Below are 16,558 nucleotides of genomic sequence, written 5' to 3' on the forward strand. Positions count from 1 at the left end.
ACAACATACACCTATAGGAACACCAGTATTTCAAGGTTGGACATAGGGCCTGTTCATGAGTTTTAGAGATGAAATGGTCAGAGGGGTAAAAGAATAACTAGGCCTGAATAAACTTTGCCTATTAGCCAAGAATGGACAGAGTTCGACAAACAGGTGCTTTCAGCATTGCCAAATGGGAAAAGTCAGGTTCTAGTATCTAGTGGATCATGGAACATGGAAACATTGCTGTGATTTTCAGTAGCCAATTTCACTGACCGGCTGAGACTGAGATCTCAAGAGCAGTGACTGGGTCTGGTTTACATTGCACCCCAACTGCTAAACCAACACCTAACATATAGCAGGTATAATGGGCTGGATTCCAACCGCCCCAATCCGTAAGCCAAAGTCCTATCTCCTAGCACCTCAGAATGTGACTGCATTTGGAGACGAAACCTTTGAAGGGGTAATCAAAGTAAAATGAAGTCATCGAGGTGGGCCCTAATCCCGTGTAACTGTTGTCCTTAGAAGAAGAGGACATTTGAACACAGGCATGTGGACACACAGAGGAAAGACCATGTGAGGACGCAGCAAGGAGGCCATCTACAAGTCAAGGAGAGAGGTCTCCAAAGAAACACCAGCATTGTGATCTTGGACTTTCAGCCTCTAGAACTGTGAGCAAATAAATGTCTATTGTTTAAGCCCCGCTATCTATGGTATTCTGTTACAAAAGCCCTAGCAAATGAATGCAGTAGATGTTCAAAAATAACTCACTGAAGTGGCATGGGATAGAGTTACAGACCTGGAGTCCTTAAAGGAGTCAGGTCCCACACCTCGCTTCCCTGGCATTCTCTGGTTCTGGTATGGCGAGAAATTTTAGGTATCCACATGGCCACCTTTCCCATGCCTCTGTGACTCCTCTGTAAAAAATGCATTGGACATGGCACAGAATACAAGTAGCCAAAAGCAGAGCTGTAGGTAACTATAGGGAGAGGATGAGGGAAGGCAGCCGGGGGACCACTGTTCAGAGGGTGTTCACTCCCCCTGAACAGACTGTCTGAGAAGTCTCATGGCAGAGGAGACACTGGGCCTCTGCCTTTCTGCCCAAGGTGACTGGTTTATTTATTCAAGACCATGTCTTTTTCACAATGACTATCAGGTAGCAATGACTTATCTGTATGTTGTGGTCAGATGGCAACTGACTAGTGTTATGAGGTCTTGCCTGAAGAACCAACAAAATCACACACTCCAGATTCACAACTAACAGAATTTAAATAGTTCAAATGCTACATAATCTCTGTTCAGCTAATATTTCTAAAACTGACCACTAGTGGCTATATGTTTCGCCTATATGGCAATAACCTCTACAACTCCCCAAAAGCTCAAACACCTTAATTTAAACAAATGAAATGATTGCATTTAATTGCTCAGACACGTTCTATCAGAACACAATTCAAAAAATCACTTTGAGGGATCCCTGGGTGGCTCAGTGGTTTAGCGCCTGCCTTCGGTCCGGGGAGTGATCCTGGAGTCCTGGGATCGGATTCTGCATCAGGCTCCCTGCATGGAGCCTGCTTCTCCCTCTGCCTATGTCTCTGCCTCTCTCTCTCTCTCTCTCTCTCTCTCTGTGTGTGTGTGTGTGTGTATGTGTGTCTCATGAATAAATAAATAAAATCTTTAAAAAAAATCACTTTGAAACAATTTGCTTGGGAACATTGGGTATCTTATTAAGGTAACAGTTGCATGCATCGAAAACATCACTAAACTTCCCCTCCACAGTGCACAGTGTAGGGATACAATAGGAGAACTTTCCAGTCCTGCTTTAAGACATATTTTCTTCTTCTCCAAAATGCCTGGCACCTAGCAGGGCTCCCTTCTCAAAAGGCACATTGTTAAACCCTAAAAATAACCATTGAAGCATTTATGTCTGATTTGTATAGATGAAGATATTTAGGCACAGAAGGAACCACATGATAAATGGAAAGGCAAGGAATTTATCTGGGATTCTCCTGACTCCAAAGCCTGCAAGTTTTCTACTCTTCCAAGCCCCTTCGTTTTAATGAGTTACTCTTTCCTTCAGGGCTACCTGTGATGCTCATTTTAATACCGATTTGCCTGAACTCCATGCAGGCCCCACAGAAAGGTCCACGCAGGACCTGGAAGTCCAGCCACAAAGGACCAAGCTGGTGGCCTCTTGATGTACCTTCCACCCTGGGGACTAAAGTCACTGATGCCCTTTGCTATGTTAATCAATAGGTCCCTAAATCTAGTTCAAAGAAGACCATTGTCTGGGATCTGAATTGCTCATTCCACAATCCATTCAAATGATCCCTCTGTTTACCTGCAAATTTCAGGAAGAGACCAGGCTCTTTTATGAACTGTTGTCTCCATGATCAAAGCAAATCACTCAGCCTAGTGATCAAAGAGAGGCTAACTCCCAGCTGGCCTCCTTTCCCAAACTGCACAACTCCCCCTACCTAAACCATAATTAAAAAATGGCTCAGCTCAAGAATTCCGATTACAATGTATAAATGACCTTCTCACCAGCAGGCTTGGAACAAAGCCGCAGAGAGGCCAGGATAAGCCTCAATATTATGAGAAATTATGGTGACAGTTAATACTGTGATTTCGTAGGTCAATATGCCTTGACAGTTTCTAACCTGCTAATTGGCCTTAGAATCTTGAGGGCGCACAGCACAACCCACATAGAAAGGGGAAGGAGGAGGCAAGGTGGAGGGAAACCAAGGGGCTGAGAAACATGCCCCAAGCCTTTGAAACCCTCCCAGCTTCCAGTTAGCACTATTTGCCAACAGGACCTCTAAGAGATTGTAAATTGAAGTGTCACTTGGTGACATCCTGTGTCTGGGGTAGTTTAGTGAATTATGTCTGCAGCTGACACAATATGCATAACAAACTTCTTGTTTCCCAGGCTGACACCATCCAGCAGCTCAGGAGATCTAAATTACCCATGGTGGAGGAGGGAGGGAGGGTGGGACTTCTGAGATGTGACTTATTAGAAAGGATTGGAGCAGAGGCCTAGGAGACAAGACAACTTAGCTAAGCTTCTTCAAAGGTGCGGAGGTTGAAACAATAAGTCATTTTTGCAAAATAAAATAAATCATCACAATCACAAGGATGAACAGCTGGTCATCCTTGGTGATACTGATGGAGCATGTGCAGTGCAGAGGGTGCTTGTTTACTGGCGGTGGAGGCCAAGGCCTCTGAAACCGAGCCTGTGAGAGAAGATATCAGGACAGCACTGGGCAAGGTGAAGCCATCAGAATGTTCTGAATTTTCCTTGCAGCTGAGGTTGCTGATGTGTGCTGAAACAGCCAGGTGAGAGCATCCTTGGAAGTGAGTGCTCACGGTACTGACCTGGTACTACATTTATTATTATTTTTTAACATTTTATTTATTTATTCATGAGAGACACAGAGAAAGAGGCAGAGACAGAGGGAGAAACAGGCTCCCTGTAGGGAGCCTGACGCGGAACTTGATCCCAGGACTCTGGGATCATGACCTGAGCCAAAAGATGCTCAACCACTGAGCCACCCAGGTGCCCACTGGTACACTATTTAACAGAAAACTGCCATCAGGACAGTCACCTCAACTTTCCCTACCAAGAGATCATCAGATTTCGTGGCACAAGTGACCTGGCTATGGGGCTGTGCTTCTATAATTCTCAAACTAGTCTAGTTCTTCTTCTTCTTTTTTTTTTCTTAAAATATTTTATTTATTCATGAGAGACACACAGAGAGGCAGAAACACAGGCAGAAGGAGAAGCAGCCTCCCCGTGGGGAATTGGATGCGGGACTCAATCCCAGGACCCCAGGATCATGACCTGAGCCAAAGGCAGTTGCTCAACCACTGAGCCACCCAGGAGTCCCTCAAACTGGTCTAATTCTTAATCAGTGGACTTGACATGGGGGGGTGGAGAAGGGGGGTGGGCTATGGGGAATAGGTGTGCCAATTTGAGGAATAAGAAGGGAGGTGGACTGGAATTACAGAGATCCAGAGCAACATGCAAGTCAGGGAAGTGGAGGCTTGGGAAGGACAGAGTGAACAGCAAGTACCTCATAACCTTGGTTGCCCACCACATGGGCTCAGACCTACTCGTGTTTGTCTCCAGGATGTAATCATAACATTGCAATAGCGTGTATGAAGATTGTGTGTGCAGATGCTAAGAGCTCTACAGATACTATTTTTGAATGCCTTCTCAGGTGGGTGCTACTTATTATCCTGCCTTGCAGGTGAGTGAACTCGAGGCTTTGCAAGGTTAGGTAACCTGCTCAAGTTCACACAGCCAGGAAATAACAGAGCCAGGATGTGAACTCAAGTCTCTCTGGTGGCAGAGACTGAGCTTGGAACTTTCAGTTCTGTTGAGCCTAGGAATTGCTCAGAAAATATTTGTGAATTCACATCAATTCACATGTATCAAAGGGATACATGAGTGCCAAGTTGGTGAATAAATAAATAAGTAGTATCTTCATCTTGGAGTGGTTCCATGTTCTTTCACCAGACTAATTCTCTGGGTTATAAAATTATTTTATATAAGTTGAGGTCTATGTGACAAAAATAAACAATTGCTGCTATTCTATTAGTAATGAATGATAAGCAAACCCATTGTTAATAATTAATAAAATGAAATATTAAGTGCATTCAACTGTATTTTTTAAAGCCTACTAGGACCAGAGCTATGCAAGATATAATGTAAGACTTAATGCTTTGCAAATAATAAAGCTACTACTGTCGCATATTACAGCAGTAGGTCAAAGGCAACAACAAATTATGTCATTTGGATAAATGGTGCAGGGTATTTTACAAAATTTGTAACCAATTTCTACTTTAAAAATTCGAGTATGAAAATAAGAAAGGCCACTTTAGCATAAAAAGGAAATGTTTCACTGTAATAGTTGGCAGTCACTTAAAGGTAAAATATCAAAGTCAAGAACCAAGAAAGCAAGCTTCTTCGCATTATATTTTACATGGTTTGAGGAATTCTGACTCAAGGAAAAAGAAATTAAAAAACAGAAATAGTACAAAGAGAATATTTTTCTTTATAGATCGTGTACTTATCTATCTAGAAACTAAAGGAACATGGTAGAAAGTATCAAAATTTGATGACATTTAGAAGTTTGAATCCAAGATAAACAACGATTACCAATAATAACATGTAAAATAATCTTTTAAAAGCCTATTCCTAGTAGCAATGAGAATGAGGTATCATAAATAATGCTTATAAAAACTCTGTGACCTATATAAAGAAAAACTTTGAGGAGAGATGTAAAAGAAGCCTTGAATGCAAGAAGAGAGACAGAACACATGGTGATGAGGAGTGTTGCAAAGGTTTACATTCTTAAATTACTGCATGGCTTGCTATAGTGTAATAAAAGTCCCAACCTGACTTTGACAAAATGCTTCAGAGCTTAACCTATAAAAAATAAACAGGATATTTAAGAAATTTTTAAGGGGCAGTAGCCTGTATTTTATAAAGCTATTAAATTTTAAATAATGTGACAATGGTGCAAAAATAGCATCAGGAACAATAACCCAGAAAAATGGTCCTGCTGTATATCATATTCTAATATATGATAAAGAATTCATCACAAGTCAATTCCCAGAAAAGCTAAGATTTTTTTTCAATAAACAAGCCTGGGACAGTCGGCTAACAATCTGGAGCACAATACATTTAAATAATTACCTTGTTCCGTATACTAAGAGACACCTCTGATTAATTATAATAATATAGAAATTACAGAAATTAGAGAAATATAGAAATAAAATGTATATAAGTAAAACTTAAAAGAGAACTCAGTTCATTGCTTTGGGAGGGAGAAAGTTTTCTATTCTAATAATTATTTTTGGATTAATTCACAGAGGGAAAGACAGACAGACACATCCTGGTGCAGTGTACAGACAGCACCCAACCTGATGGATTCTTGCTTACATTATACTTGCTTACATTTCAAAAATCACTCTTGTAGATGATTACATATCAGTTAAAATGTTTGCAAAGTGAAAACAAAAATGTAGTGCTAACTAGCAAACTAAGAAAAATAATTTAACAAATGTGAAAACAGATAAGAAAAGCATGAAGACTTCCACAGACGAGTCAGCAAAGGAAAGAAAAATCTGCCAAGAAGGGAGTTGTAGTTAGTAAATAAAATATGAGAAAATGTTCAACCTCAATGATCATTATGGGAAACTATTTTTTGCTGATCAGCCATTTTATCTGTGTATGTGTTAAAAAAAAATTAAAAAAGACAAATAATGGCAAAAGTGAGGTGAGACAGACTCTATCATGTATTACTAATGGCAATTTAATGGATAGTTTTGGAAAGGAACAAAGCAATTTGTAGAAATTTAAAATGCTCATTTGCATACTTTGACCCACCAATTCCACTTTTGGGAATCTCCTTAAGTCAATAATTCTATGTAGAGAAAACACTCTATGAATAAAGATGTTAAATACTGTGGTATGTAGAATAGTGAAAAATTTTAAGAGTTCTTCAGCTTCAAAAGAATGGCATGATAGGTTGCATTCTATCTCCCAAAAAGGTATGTTCGAGTCCTAACCTCCACTACCTGTGAAGGTTACCTTGGACGTCATCAAGTTCAGATGATGTCACAATGAAGTAGAGAGGGCCCAAATCCAATGACTCGTGTCTGTTTGAGAAGAGAAGAGACATACAGACACTCAAAGAGAAGGCCACATGTACATAGAGGGTTGCAAAGAAGCATCTATAAGCCAAGGAATGCCAAGGATTGCTAGCAACCACAGGAAGCTAGGAAGAACCCATGGGACAGATTCTCCCCTAGAGCCTTCAGAGAAAGCATGACCCCACTGACACCTTGATTTCAGACTTTTAGCCTCCAGAACTATGAGCACATAAATTCCCATTATTTTAAGCCACCCAGTATGTGGTAATTTGTTATCTCAGCCCTAAGAAACCAATGCAAATCATAACACATTTGTGTTCTTTGAAAAACAAGTTCTCAATGGAATATTCAACGACTGAAAATAAATTAAATCTGCATAATTATTTAGAAAAAGGGTTACAGTGTTTTATAGGTAAATAGAGCACAAAAATCTATAAAATTATGAACGTTATATGCTTAAACAATTCTCTGATGCACAGAAAAAAGGATTGGAAGGGATTTCAACAAAATGCTCAAAATGGCTGTGTTTGTACAGTAAAATATCAGTGTGTTTTCAACTTTCTCAGAGTCCTCAATTGTCTAAAATATATCCTTAATTAACTGTCATGGTTAGTTAAGAGTAATCAAGACTCGCCCCCAGGACTGAGACTTTAGCTGCCCCTTATAAGGCCGTTGGCCCTGCAATTGAAAGGCCTGAACAAAATTGGGCTTCTATCAGAAAGAAAGAGGGTAGGATTTAGATTGGCAGTTAAAAATGCCTGGTGCCACCTCCCCAGAGGTACTCCAAGTTTTGATAGAAGCTGTGAAGAGGGGGAGAGTAAAGAAACTATAGTTAATGGAGAGAAGGAAGACTGTATTTCATGAAAAGTGCTACAAGGCCATTTAATTCATTGGTAAAGCTCAATGCTAGGATGACAAAACTGATCACCTAGAATAATGTCTTAGAATAATGGACAAACTAATTTTCCTATTTTTGGTAAACCAAATGCTAGAAAATTCCCTACAGCTCTTTTTTCATGATTATGTAGGATTCAATCAATTACGAAAGTTAAGCCCATGAAATCCAGTGGTATACATTCATGATTTGGTTGTCTGTACTCTGATGGATCTGTTTATTTAAACATATTCATTCATATTTCTCGAACATCTATCATATGCTCAACACTGGGTTATGAGTTCACGATACAGCACTGGACAAAACGTCACAGTTCCAGCCCTCAAATATCTTGCAGTCACATTTGAGACAAACATTAAACAAAGTATAGCATACAGTGTATAATTATGAGTGTGATTAAGTGTACAAAGGAGAGACAACAGCCACCATAGGAGTGTATAAGATTGAAGCCCATTCTGGCCTGGGGAGATAGGGATGTAGCATTTATGCTGGCATATTTAAGATGAAAATAAACTGATTCCTCAAGAGAAAGGAGAAATTTGCCCAGCAAGTTGGAGAAAGGGAGTAACATGAGCATCCTGCACAGAAGGAGCAGCTTGTATAAGGGTCCCAAGGCTAGAACTATTCGGATTGGCTGGAAGAACTAAGGGAAGATAAGTGTGATTGGCATGCACTCAATGCGGATAGCAGTACAAGATGAGGCTGGGAGTGTGTGCAGGGTCCTGTAGACAATGTCACAGATAAGGAACTTCATCCTGAGTGCAAGGGGGAAGCCACTGAAGCATTTTAAAAAGGAAAGACAGTGACTTACACCTTAAATAGATCATGATGGGGCAGCAGTTTGATGAGGGGAGACAAGGAAGCAATGATGGTAGGACAAAGACAATGGTGGCTTGCACTGGGAACAGATTTGGGATGCTTTGATATAAAACTGAGTGAATTTGGTCACAGTAGGACACTGACACATGTTGAACACTAGCAAACATTGTACTGCATGATCTCCTAAAGTTCCCTTTTGATCTACTCATTCAAGCATTCATCCAGTATTCACTTACTACCTGAAAACCCTATATTCAAGCTCACAAATTCATTATTCAGCTGCATCCATCCTGTTGAGTGCATCTTCTGAGTTTTCCATTCCAACAGTTACATTTTTTCATCTTTAAAATCTTTAATTATGTTTGTTATCTGCTTAATGTTTTTTCATCATACACATTTTTTGATTTATTACTACATTCCTCCTCTTTATCTCTCAAATAATATTGAATGCATTTTGTAGGGCACCTGCATGGCTCTGTCAGTTAAATGCCTGCCTTTGGCTCAGGTCATGACCGCAGGGTCCTGGGATGGAGTCCCCACATTAGGCCCCAGCTCAATGGGGAGTCTGCTTCTCCCTCTACCCCTCCCCCCTACTTGTGCTCTCTCTTTCACACTCTCTCAAATAAGTTTTAGAAATCTTTGAATGCACTTTTAAAAGTTTAATTCTGCTTATTCTTGATTTTTCACTCTATCTCCTTATGTATACAGTTTTATCGTTCTAAGGTTTGCTGTCTGTTTCATAATCTGGGCCTTCCTCAGATATTTCGTGAGTCTTCTGTTCTCCTTATGTGAGTTTGGCTGGGTGATAACCTTCACTAACAGCTATGATGTCCTGTGGTATTACATCATTATTCAAAGAATAATACTTCCCACACACCCAACATCCACAGAATGAGTATGCACCCATGAACCTTTGATATTAGGCCCAGTCATGTGACTTTCCCCAGCCGATGAGTTGTTAGCAAGCCTAATATGAGTAGTGACCTGTTTTCCTTGTTAATCGTGCTTCTTAAACTTTTCCCATCTTCTTTAGAGGAACATTCCTGCACAGCTGCTGGTCCTAGAAAAATGAGAAACTTGGGAAAAAAGATCTGAACCAAACCCATGGCCTGGAGCCAAGAAAAAACTAAGCCCAGCTTAAATCAGCTAGATGTCAGCCCACTCACATCCCATCACTTAAAACAATACCACCCAGCTGGCCCTCAGGTTCATGAGTGAGAAGTAAATTTTCATTACATGATGTCACTGATACTTTTGTGGTGGTTTGTTATACAGCAATAGCTGATTGACACATCTTGTTCCTTCTACTAAGGATTTTTCACAGTTTCTGGTCCATGAAGAGTTTTCTCTTATTTTCAGGTGTTAGTGTTATTTATTTATTTATCATTTTTCAACATAGATTCATTTATGATTTTATATTTTTTCTACCATTCGTAGGTCTTTGATGGGGAAGGGGGACATTGCAAAACTTTTTCAGGCTACCATCTCTGAAATTAGAAATATGAGCAAGGCATGGAATCAGTAATAGATTTATTCTAACTGGTTTAATTAGAAATCTCTAGGAAATTTTAGGTGGACCAGAGAATAGCACCTGAAGGCTCCTACAGATCTAGTAAGAACTTTCAAATTACAGCAAAGAGTTGCTCCATATGTAACACCACCACCACCATGTCTGAGCACAGATACATGGATGGCATTGCTGGCTCTGGAAGGCACCACTGGAACCTCTGCCTCTGCTACCTTTGCATGTTGGGTCCTGTCACTGGCCTCACCAACATAGATCCTGACCAGCATCTGCATCTTCTCTTTGCTAGTGCCTGGACTGAAATCTCATACCTAAGTCACATTCCAGCAAGGGAAGTTGGAAAGGTGAATTTCTGGCTCCATGTGGGGGAAAAGTGAACCCATCATGTAGGAAAGTTCTCAAATTTAAGAGGGCAGCTACAAAGGTTGACGGCCATGCCTCATGATCACTGCTTAGTTATGTTAGAGATGAAGTCAAAAGAAATGAAACAAGCCTACACATTTATAAAGGTCATGGACTACGGCTTTCAATTACAGGTAATCGCAATGATACTCACAGATGCTCATGGCAGAGAAGCCGTCACACAGCAGGCACTCAACAAATGATAAATCAGTCAATCTATAAATAAAACCACAAACTACTTCTATAATACAAAGCACAATTATTCCTTTATCCTAAAGTCTGAGTCTTGCTGGTGAGTCATTTTGCTCCTCTGTTCACATCTCCATCCTTTACTTTCCATTTATCACTTTTGATCTTCGGGTGGGATGATTTCATTTTATAGTACACGCTTGTCAGAGCCTCACCAGCTGTACCTCCTTATGCCTTCCCACCTCCTAGTCCCCTGGCTAACAGTTTCTCCTGGAAAAACGTTCATTCTAAGTTGTTGGTCTGGATCAAGAATTTAAAGAGATAAAAACATCAGTGGACCAGTGATCCTCAAAATTGTAATTTGAGGGACATTGACAAGGATAAAAAAGTTCTGGTGTTGCAAAATTGATATATCATAACATATCTCTCCTCATTTCTTATCCTCCTGAACTATTGAAATCCCACATGTGAAGTGAAACAGAGAATGTCAATTGTGAATTAATGATTTTTGCTATGAAAAGTAAGAAAAATATCCATAATTTTCTCACTTTGTTAATGTAAAAATAACCTTTGTACTTTATGTTTCTGGTAGATTGGGCAATGTTAGGTTAACCACACTGGTGAAAATTTTTTAAATAAACATTTATTGAACACTGTCCATGTGCCAGACTGTTTGGCTGTGGGCTCAGAGATGAACAATACCAGTGAGGTACCTGCTCCAAATCTGCTGCATTTTAAAAAAGATTGTATTTATTCATTTGACAGAGAAAGAGAGAGAGCACACAAGCAGGGGGAGCTGCAGAGGGAGGAGAAGCAGGCTTCGTACTGAGCAGGGAGCCTGACACAGCTGGATCCCAGGACCCCAAGATCATGACCTGAGCTGTAAGCATACACTTAACCAACTGAGCCACCCAGGTGCCCCTAAATCTGCTACATTTGAACTTGGTCTTTCAACCAGATGACTCCTACGATCAAAATATTTCTAAAATATTTCTTTATCTGAGAAAACAAATCAACATCACTCTGAGAAAAATGAAGAATCAGAAAGAAGGAAGAACAGGGAGGATGGGAAGGAAAGATAGAGATTCTTAGCCTGGGTTCTTCTGCAAGCAAAGTCAGAGGCAAGGGCTTATGTGTGAGAAAGTTATTTTGGAAGTGTGAGCTCAGGGAGCAGAAGTGAGGGAAGGGGAAGTGAAATAGAAAAGAGAGCCTGCCTGCCTCCTGCCTGCCTTCTATTTTTCATTGGTGGAAAATAAGGTGACTGGATACTTGATCTCACCGAGAAGATTTCTGGAATGTGGAAGGAATGGAGGAGGGAAGGAAGGAAGAAAAAGAGGGCAGAAGAGAAGGAAAAAAAAATAAGTCCTTGGCATTCTGATTTTTGAATCAAAAGCAATAACAAAGAGGTGTCTGGGTGGCTTAGTCAGTTGAGCATCTGACTCTTGGTTTTGCCTAGGTCCTCATCTCAGGATTATGAGATCGAGCCCCGTCTCTGGCTCTGCACTCATCGAGGAATCTGCTTGAGATTCTTTCCACCCCCTTCTCCCTCTACTCCTCCCCTGGCTCATGCTCTCTCTCTCTCAAATAAAATAAATGAATAAACTCTTTTAAAAAGATTTATTTTAGAGAGGAGACAGTACATGAGCAGAGAGAGAGGGAGAGAGAGTCCATAGCAGACTCCATGCCCAGTGTGAAGCCTGACTTGAGGCTCAATCTCATGACCCTGAGATCATGACCTGAGTCAAAACCAAGCCTTGGAAACTTAACTGACTGAGCCACCCAGGCACCCCATAGATAAAATCTTTAACAAAAAAAGAAGTATTAATAGAAACTCTACTCAAATATTTGAAGTTCTCCTATATTAAGTTATTAGAGCTCACACTTACTAATAATTCTATTTGGTGAGAACAACTCTTGGAAGTAGGCATTATTTCTCATATGGCTATGTTCTTAAAAGTGTGGACTCTGGAGTTAGCTTAGGATGAAACAAGGTCTCCATCGCTTATTAGTTATGTGACCTTGGGCAAATTACTTACCATTTTTTTCATCTGTAAAATAGGAATAATAAATGCACATACCTCAAAGGACTGTTTGTCGTGAGGATTAAATAAGTAAATATTTTTTATGAGCTCAGAATGGGTCTGGCATATCTAGTAAGTTAGCTTTTATAAATGCCTGTTTTTTCCTGATGCTCTTAACTGTGGCTAAAGACAGATTTCAAAAGCCTTCTGATCCATAAGATAGGAGAAGCTCCTGCATTAGCAGAATTACTTTGAAACTCTTCAAAGTAAAATCCTTTACAAACTGTCCTAAACATGGCTACGGGGCAGCCAAATGAGCAGGACCCAGCCAGGAAGATCTGGAATGGAGGGGTGGGACTCAGCAGGGAAAGTGTGTTTTGAGCAAATGCACATTTCACTGATCAACAGTTTCTCGCGGGATGTCCTCCCTAAATTGTTTCTCTAAAATGAAAAATCCCCATTCCAGGCAGGGTGCCAGGTTTTCTCTCCTCTGCACCCGATGAGAGAGTGTTCCCTTCTCCCTGGCCATTGGGAACGAAAGTGAAGCCAAGATCTTGTTTTAGTCCAAATGCTCAACATTTATGGAAACGTGTTTGGATGGTTGACAAAGGATAACCCTCCTCTTGTACTCCAATTGAAAGACATTAGCAATTCAAGGGGTTCTTTTCACTGCTTCCCACTCTAATTCTTTGTAGACTGATACAGAAGTTCCTCTCCCTCACTTCTCAGCACCCCATTGGAGTCTACAATATCTGTGAGCCCATCAGTGTTTAAACAACAACAACAAAAACAACAACAAAACAACAACAAAAATTGTCCCCAGCTGAAACCTTGGAGGCCCTTTTTAGCACAATCAGAGATAGGGAGTCGTTTAGTGAACAAGTACTTATTTTTTTTATGTGGGGAGGAGTGTCTCAGCTGACTAATTAAGCCTTCAGCCCCGATGGGGGAGAGGATCTGGGGAGACAGCAGGGCAGGCGAGATGGTGAGAGAATATGAGCCATTTTCCCAACTTGGGAGGTATATTAAATATTAGCAGAAAGCAATCGTTGCAAAATGTGTATGTGTTTATTTATTTATTGGAATGGATGTGCCCAGTCATTATTTCTTCCCTCTGGGGACAACTGGAAGAATCATAGAAAATGAGACTGACTCATATCTTTCTTTTACAGCTTCAGCTACTCCTATCCGATCCCATAAACACAAGTTGTCTACTGTATTCTCACCAGTTCTTACACCTACCCTCGGATCACAATCCAAATTCCATTTATATCCTCAAACCCTAAAACCAAAATGGACTCATGTGTTTCCTAGCAGCTGTAGCAAGGAGACCAGAGGCTCACTTTTTGGCTCATCCCCTATCAGTTTTGCCTATGTACACACACACACACACACACACACAAACACGCATGCACACACACACACACACGGCATTCTGTCTATATTTCTGAGTCAAATAATTTCACTCCTCTTTATTCAAAAACCATTTAAGCTTCTTGATAGTTGCGGAGAATCTTCTAGATGAAACCCCCAACAACACAAATCTTTCCTGTGTCCCCACCCATCCTGGTCTTCCTCTTCCTCCCCACCCACATGACAAGTCAGTTTTCCTATCTGCCAAACTCTAGTCACTTTCCTATTCCTGTCCTTATTTCTAGTGATCCAAACATGATTTTTTCTTCCCAATGAAATATCTCTGCCTTTTGTGTTCCACTGAATGTTAGAGCCAGAAGGTTCTTTCTTCAGAGGTCAACCCCCTTGTTTTTCAGGCAGGACACTGAAGCCTGGAGAAAAAAAGTGATTTGTCTGCTCCCAGACAACTGTTCAAGTAGTTATTGCATTTTGATCCAGCATGGCACACCACTGAAGAGTGCAGAAATACATCTTAAATTATATTTGTGAGTCTCTCTCTCTACTATCTTGGAAGAAAATGGCAGTTGGCAATTTTTCAAATTTACACATTTAGCATGTTTGTGCTGGTTATAGAATATAATTTACCAACAATCCATGTTAGTGGAATCAGTGATTGGCCTGGGAACATGCATTCAAAATCCAGCTCTGCCTCTTTGTGACCAAGGGCAATCTTATGCTCTCCAAGACTCCACTGCCTTGGTTTCTTCATCTGTGAAATGGGGTTATTGATACAGTACTCACAAAATTGTTGTAGGATTAAAAGAGATTCAGAATTAAAATAATAGTCAAAACACTATTGGCCCATTGGGTCCTGGGCCACATGTTTTAAAATCTATTTTCTAGTAGAAAAACACTGAACCTTGGAAAGGTTAAGTAACTTGCCTAAGGTAACACACATATTATGTGATACAGGCAGGATTCAAATCTCGTCTGTTGACAGCAACTTCCATGCTTTCCTACTCTGTTATGTGCTCAACATGGCCCTAGACATTGCCCCCATCCCAGGTCTCCAGGATATAAAATATAAGGACATTTTAATATTGTTTTTTTTTAATTCCAGCATACTTAACATCATGTTATATTAGCTTCAGGTGTATAATATAGCAATTCAATAATTCTGTAATTTATTCAGTGCTTACCACAATAAGTGTGCTTTTAATCCCCTTTGTCTATTTCATCCATATTCCCCCATTTTCTATCTGATAACCATCAGTTTGTTCTCTAGTCTTTTTTTTTTTTTTTTTTTTTTAGTTTGTCTCTATTTTAATTTGTTTTCTTTCTTAAATTCCACATAGTAGTGAAATCATATGTCATTTGTCTTTCTCTAACTGGCTTATTTTCCTCAACATTATACCCTCTAGATCCATCCATATTGTTGCAAATGACAAGATTTCATTCTTTTTTTACAGCTGAACAATATTTCATAGTATATACTACTTCTTATCTATTCATCTATTGATGGACTTTTGGGTTGCTTCCGTAATTTGGCTATTGTAAATAATGCTGCAATAAATATAGGGATACATATATCATTTTGAATTAGTATTTTTGTATTTGGCGGGTAAATGCCCAATAATGTGAATACTGGATTATAGGATAGTTCTATTTTTAACTTTTTGAGGAATCTCCATACTGTCTTCCATATTGGCTGTGCCAATTTGAATTCCCACCACCAATTCCCAAAGGCTCCTTTTTCTCCAGAACCTCACCAACACTTGTTGCTTCTTGTGGTTTTGATTTCATCCATTCTCACAAGTGTGATGTGATATCTCATTGTGGGTTTGGCTTGCATTTTCCTGATAGTGAGTGATGTCGAGCATCTTTTCATGTTTCTGTTGTCCATTTGTACATCTTCTTTAGAGAAATGTCTGTCCTGTCCTCTGCTCATTTTTTAATTGGATTATTTTGGTGTTGGGTTGTACAAATTTTTTACATATTTGGATACTAACCTTTTATTGGACATGTCATTTGCAAATATCCTCTCCTTTCAGTAGGTTGCTGTTTAATTTTGTTGGTTGTTTCCTTCACTTTGCACAAGCTTTTTATTTTGATGAGGTCCTAATAGTTTGTTTCTGCTTGTATTTCCCTTGCCTCAGGAGACAAGGGAGACCTAGAAAGATGTTGCTATGGCCAAAGTCAGAGAAATTATTGTCTATGATCTCTTCTAGGATTTTTATGGTTCTTTGTCTCACATTTAGGACCTTAATCGATTTCAAGTTTATTTTTGTGTATAGTATAAGAAAGTGGTCTAGTTTCATTCTTTTGCATGTAGGTGTCCATGAAGTCACTGTCCCCCCCCCCCCCCCCGTGGATATTCTTTCCTCCTTTGTCAAAGATTGACCACATAATTGTGGATTTACTTCCAGGTTTTCTATTCTGTTCCATTGATCTACTTGTGTATTTTTATGCCAATACCATACTGTTTTGATTACTATAGCTTTGTAATATAACTTGATGTCTGGAATTGTGATTCCCTTCTGTTTTGTCTTTCTTTTTCAAGATTTCCTTGGCTAGGGGCACCTGGGTGGCTCAGTTGGGTAAGCATCTGCCTTTGGCTCAGGTTCTGATCTCAGGGTCCTGGGATTAAGCCCCATGTTGGGCTCTGCAGGGAGCCTGCTTCTCCCTCTCCCTCTTCCTGCTAATACCCTTGCTTGTGTT

At 40.0% G+C, this 16,558-nt stretch overlaps 1 protein-coding gene across 26 annotated transcripts in view; it reads right to left on the reverse strand.

Annotated features, from left to right (window-relative positions):
- LOC144300654 (uncharacterized) overlaps positions 1–16,558 on the reverse strand; it is a 79,710-nt gene that overhangs the window by 40,508 nt on the left and 22,644 nt on the right. For 14 of the 26 annotated variants that reach the window (XR_013367468.1, XR_013367445.1, XR_013367430.1 and 11 more), the window contains one exon: positions 9,335–9,410. The exons of 9 other annotated variants lie outside the window; for them this stretch is intronic. Coding sequence is in view for 1 of the 17 variants with exons in the window: in XM_077876972.1 (XP_077733098.1) it covers positions 9,335–9,410 (76 nt within the window). In the remaining 16 variants the exon portion in view is untranslated. Of the gene's footprint in view, positions 1–6,574; positions 6,643–9,334; positions 9,411–10,431; positions 10,494–16,558 lie in introns of all 26 variants that reach the window. 3 more of the 26 variants (XR_013367491.1, XR_013367486.1, XR_013367506.1) reach the window with 2 other exon arrangements.

The sequence above is a fragment of the Canis aureus genome, chromosome 2 (assembly GCF_053574225.1).
Source record: "Canis aureus isolate CA01 chromosome 2, VMU_Caureus_v.1.0, whole genome shotgun sequence".
NCBI lineage: Eukaryota > Metazoa > Chordata > Mammalia > Carnivora > Canidae > Canis > Canis aureus.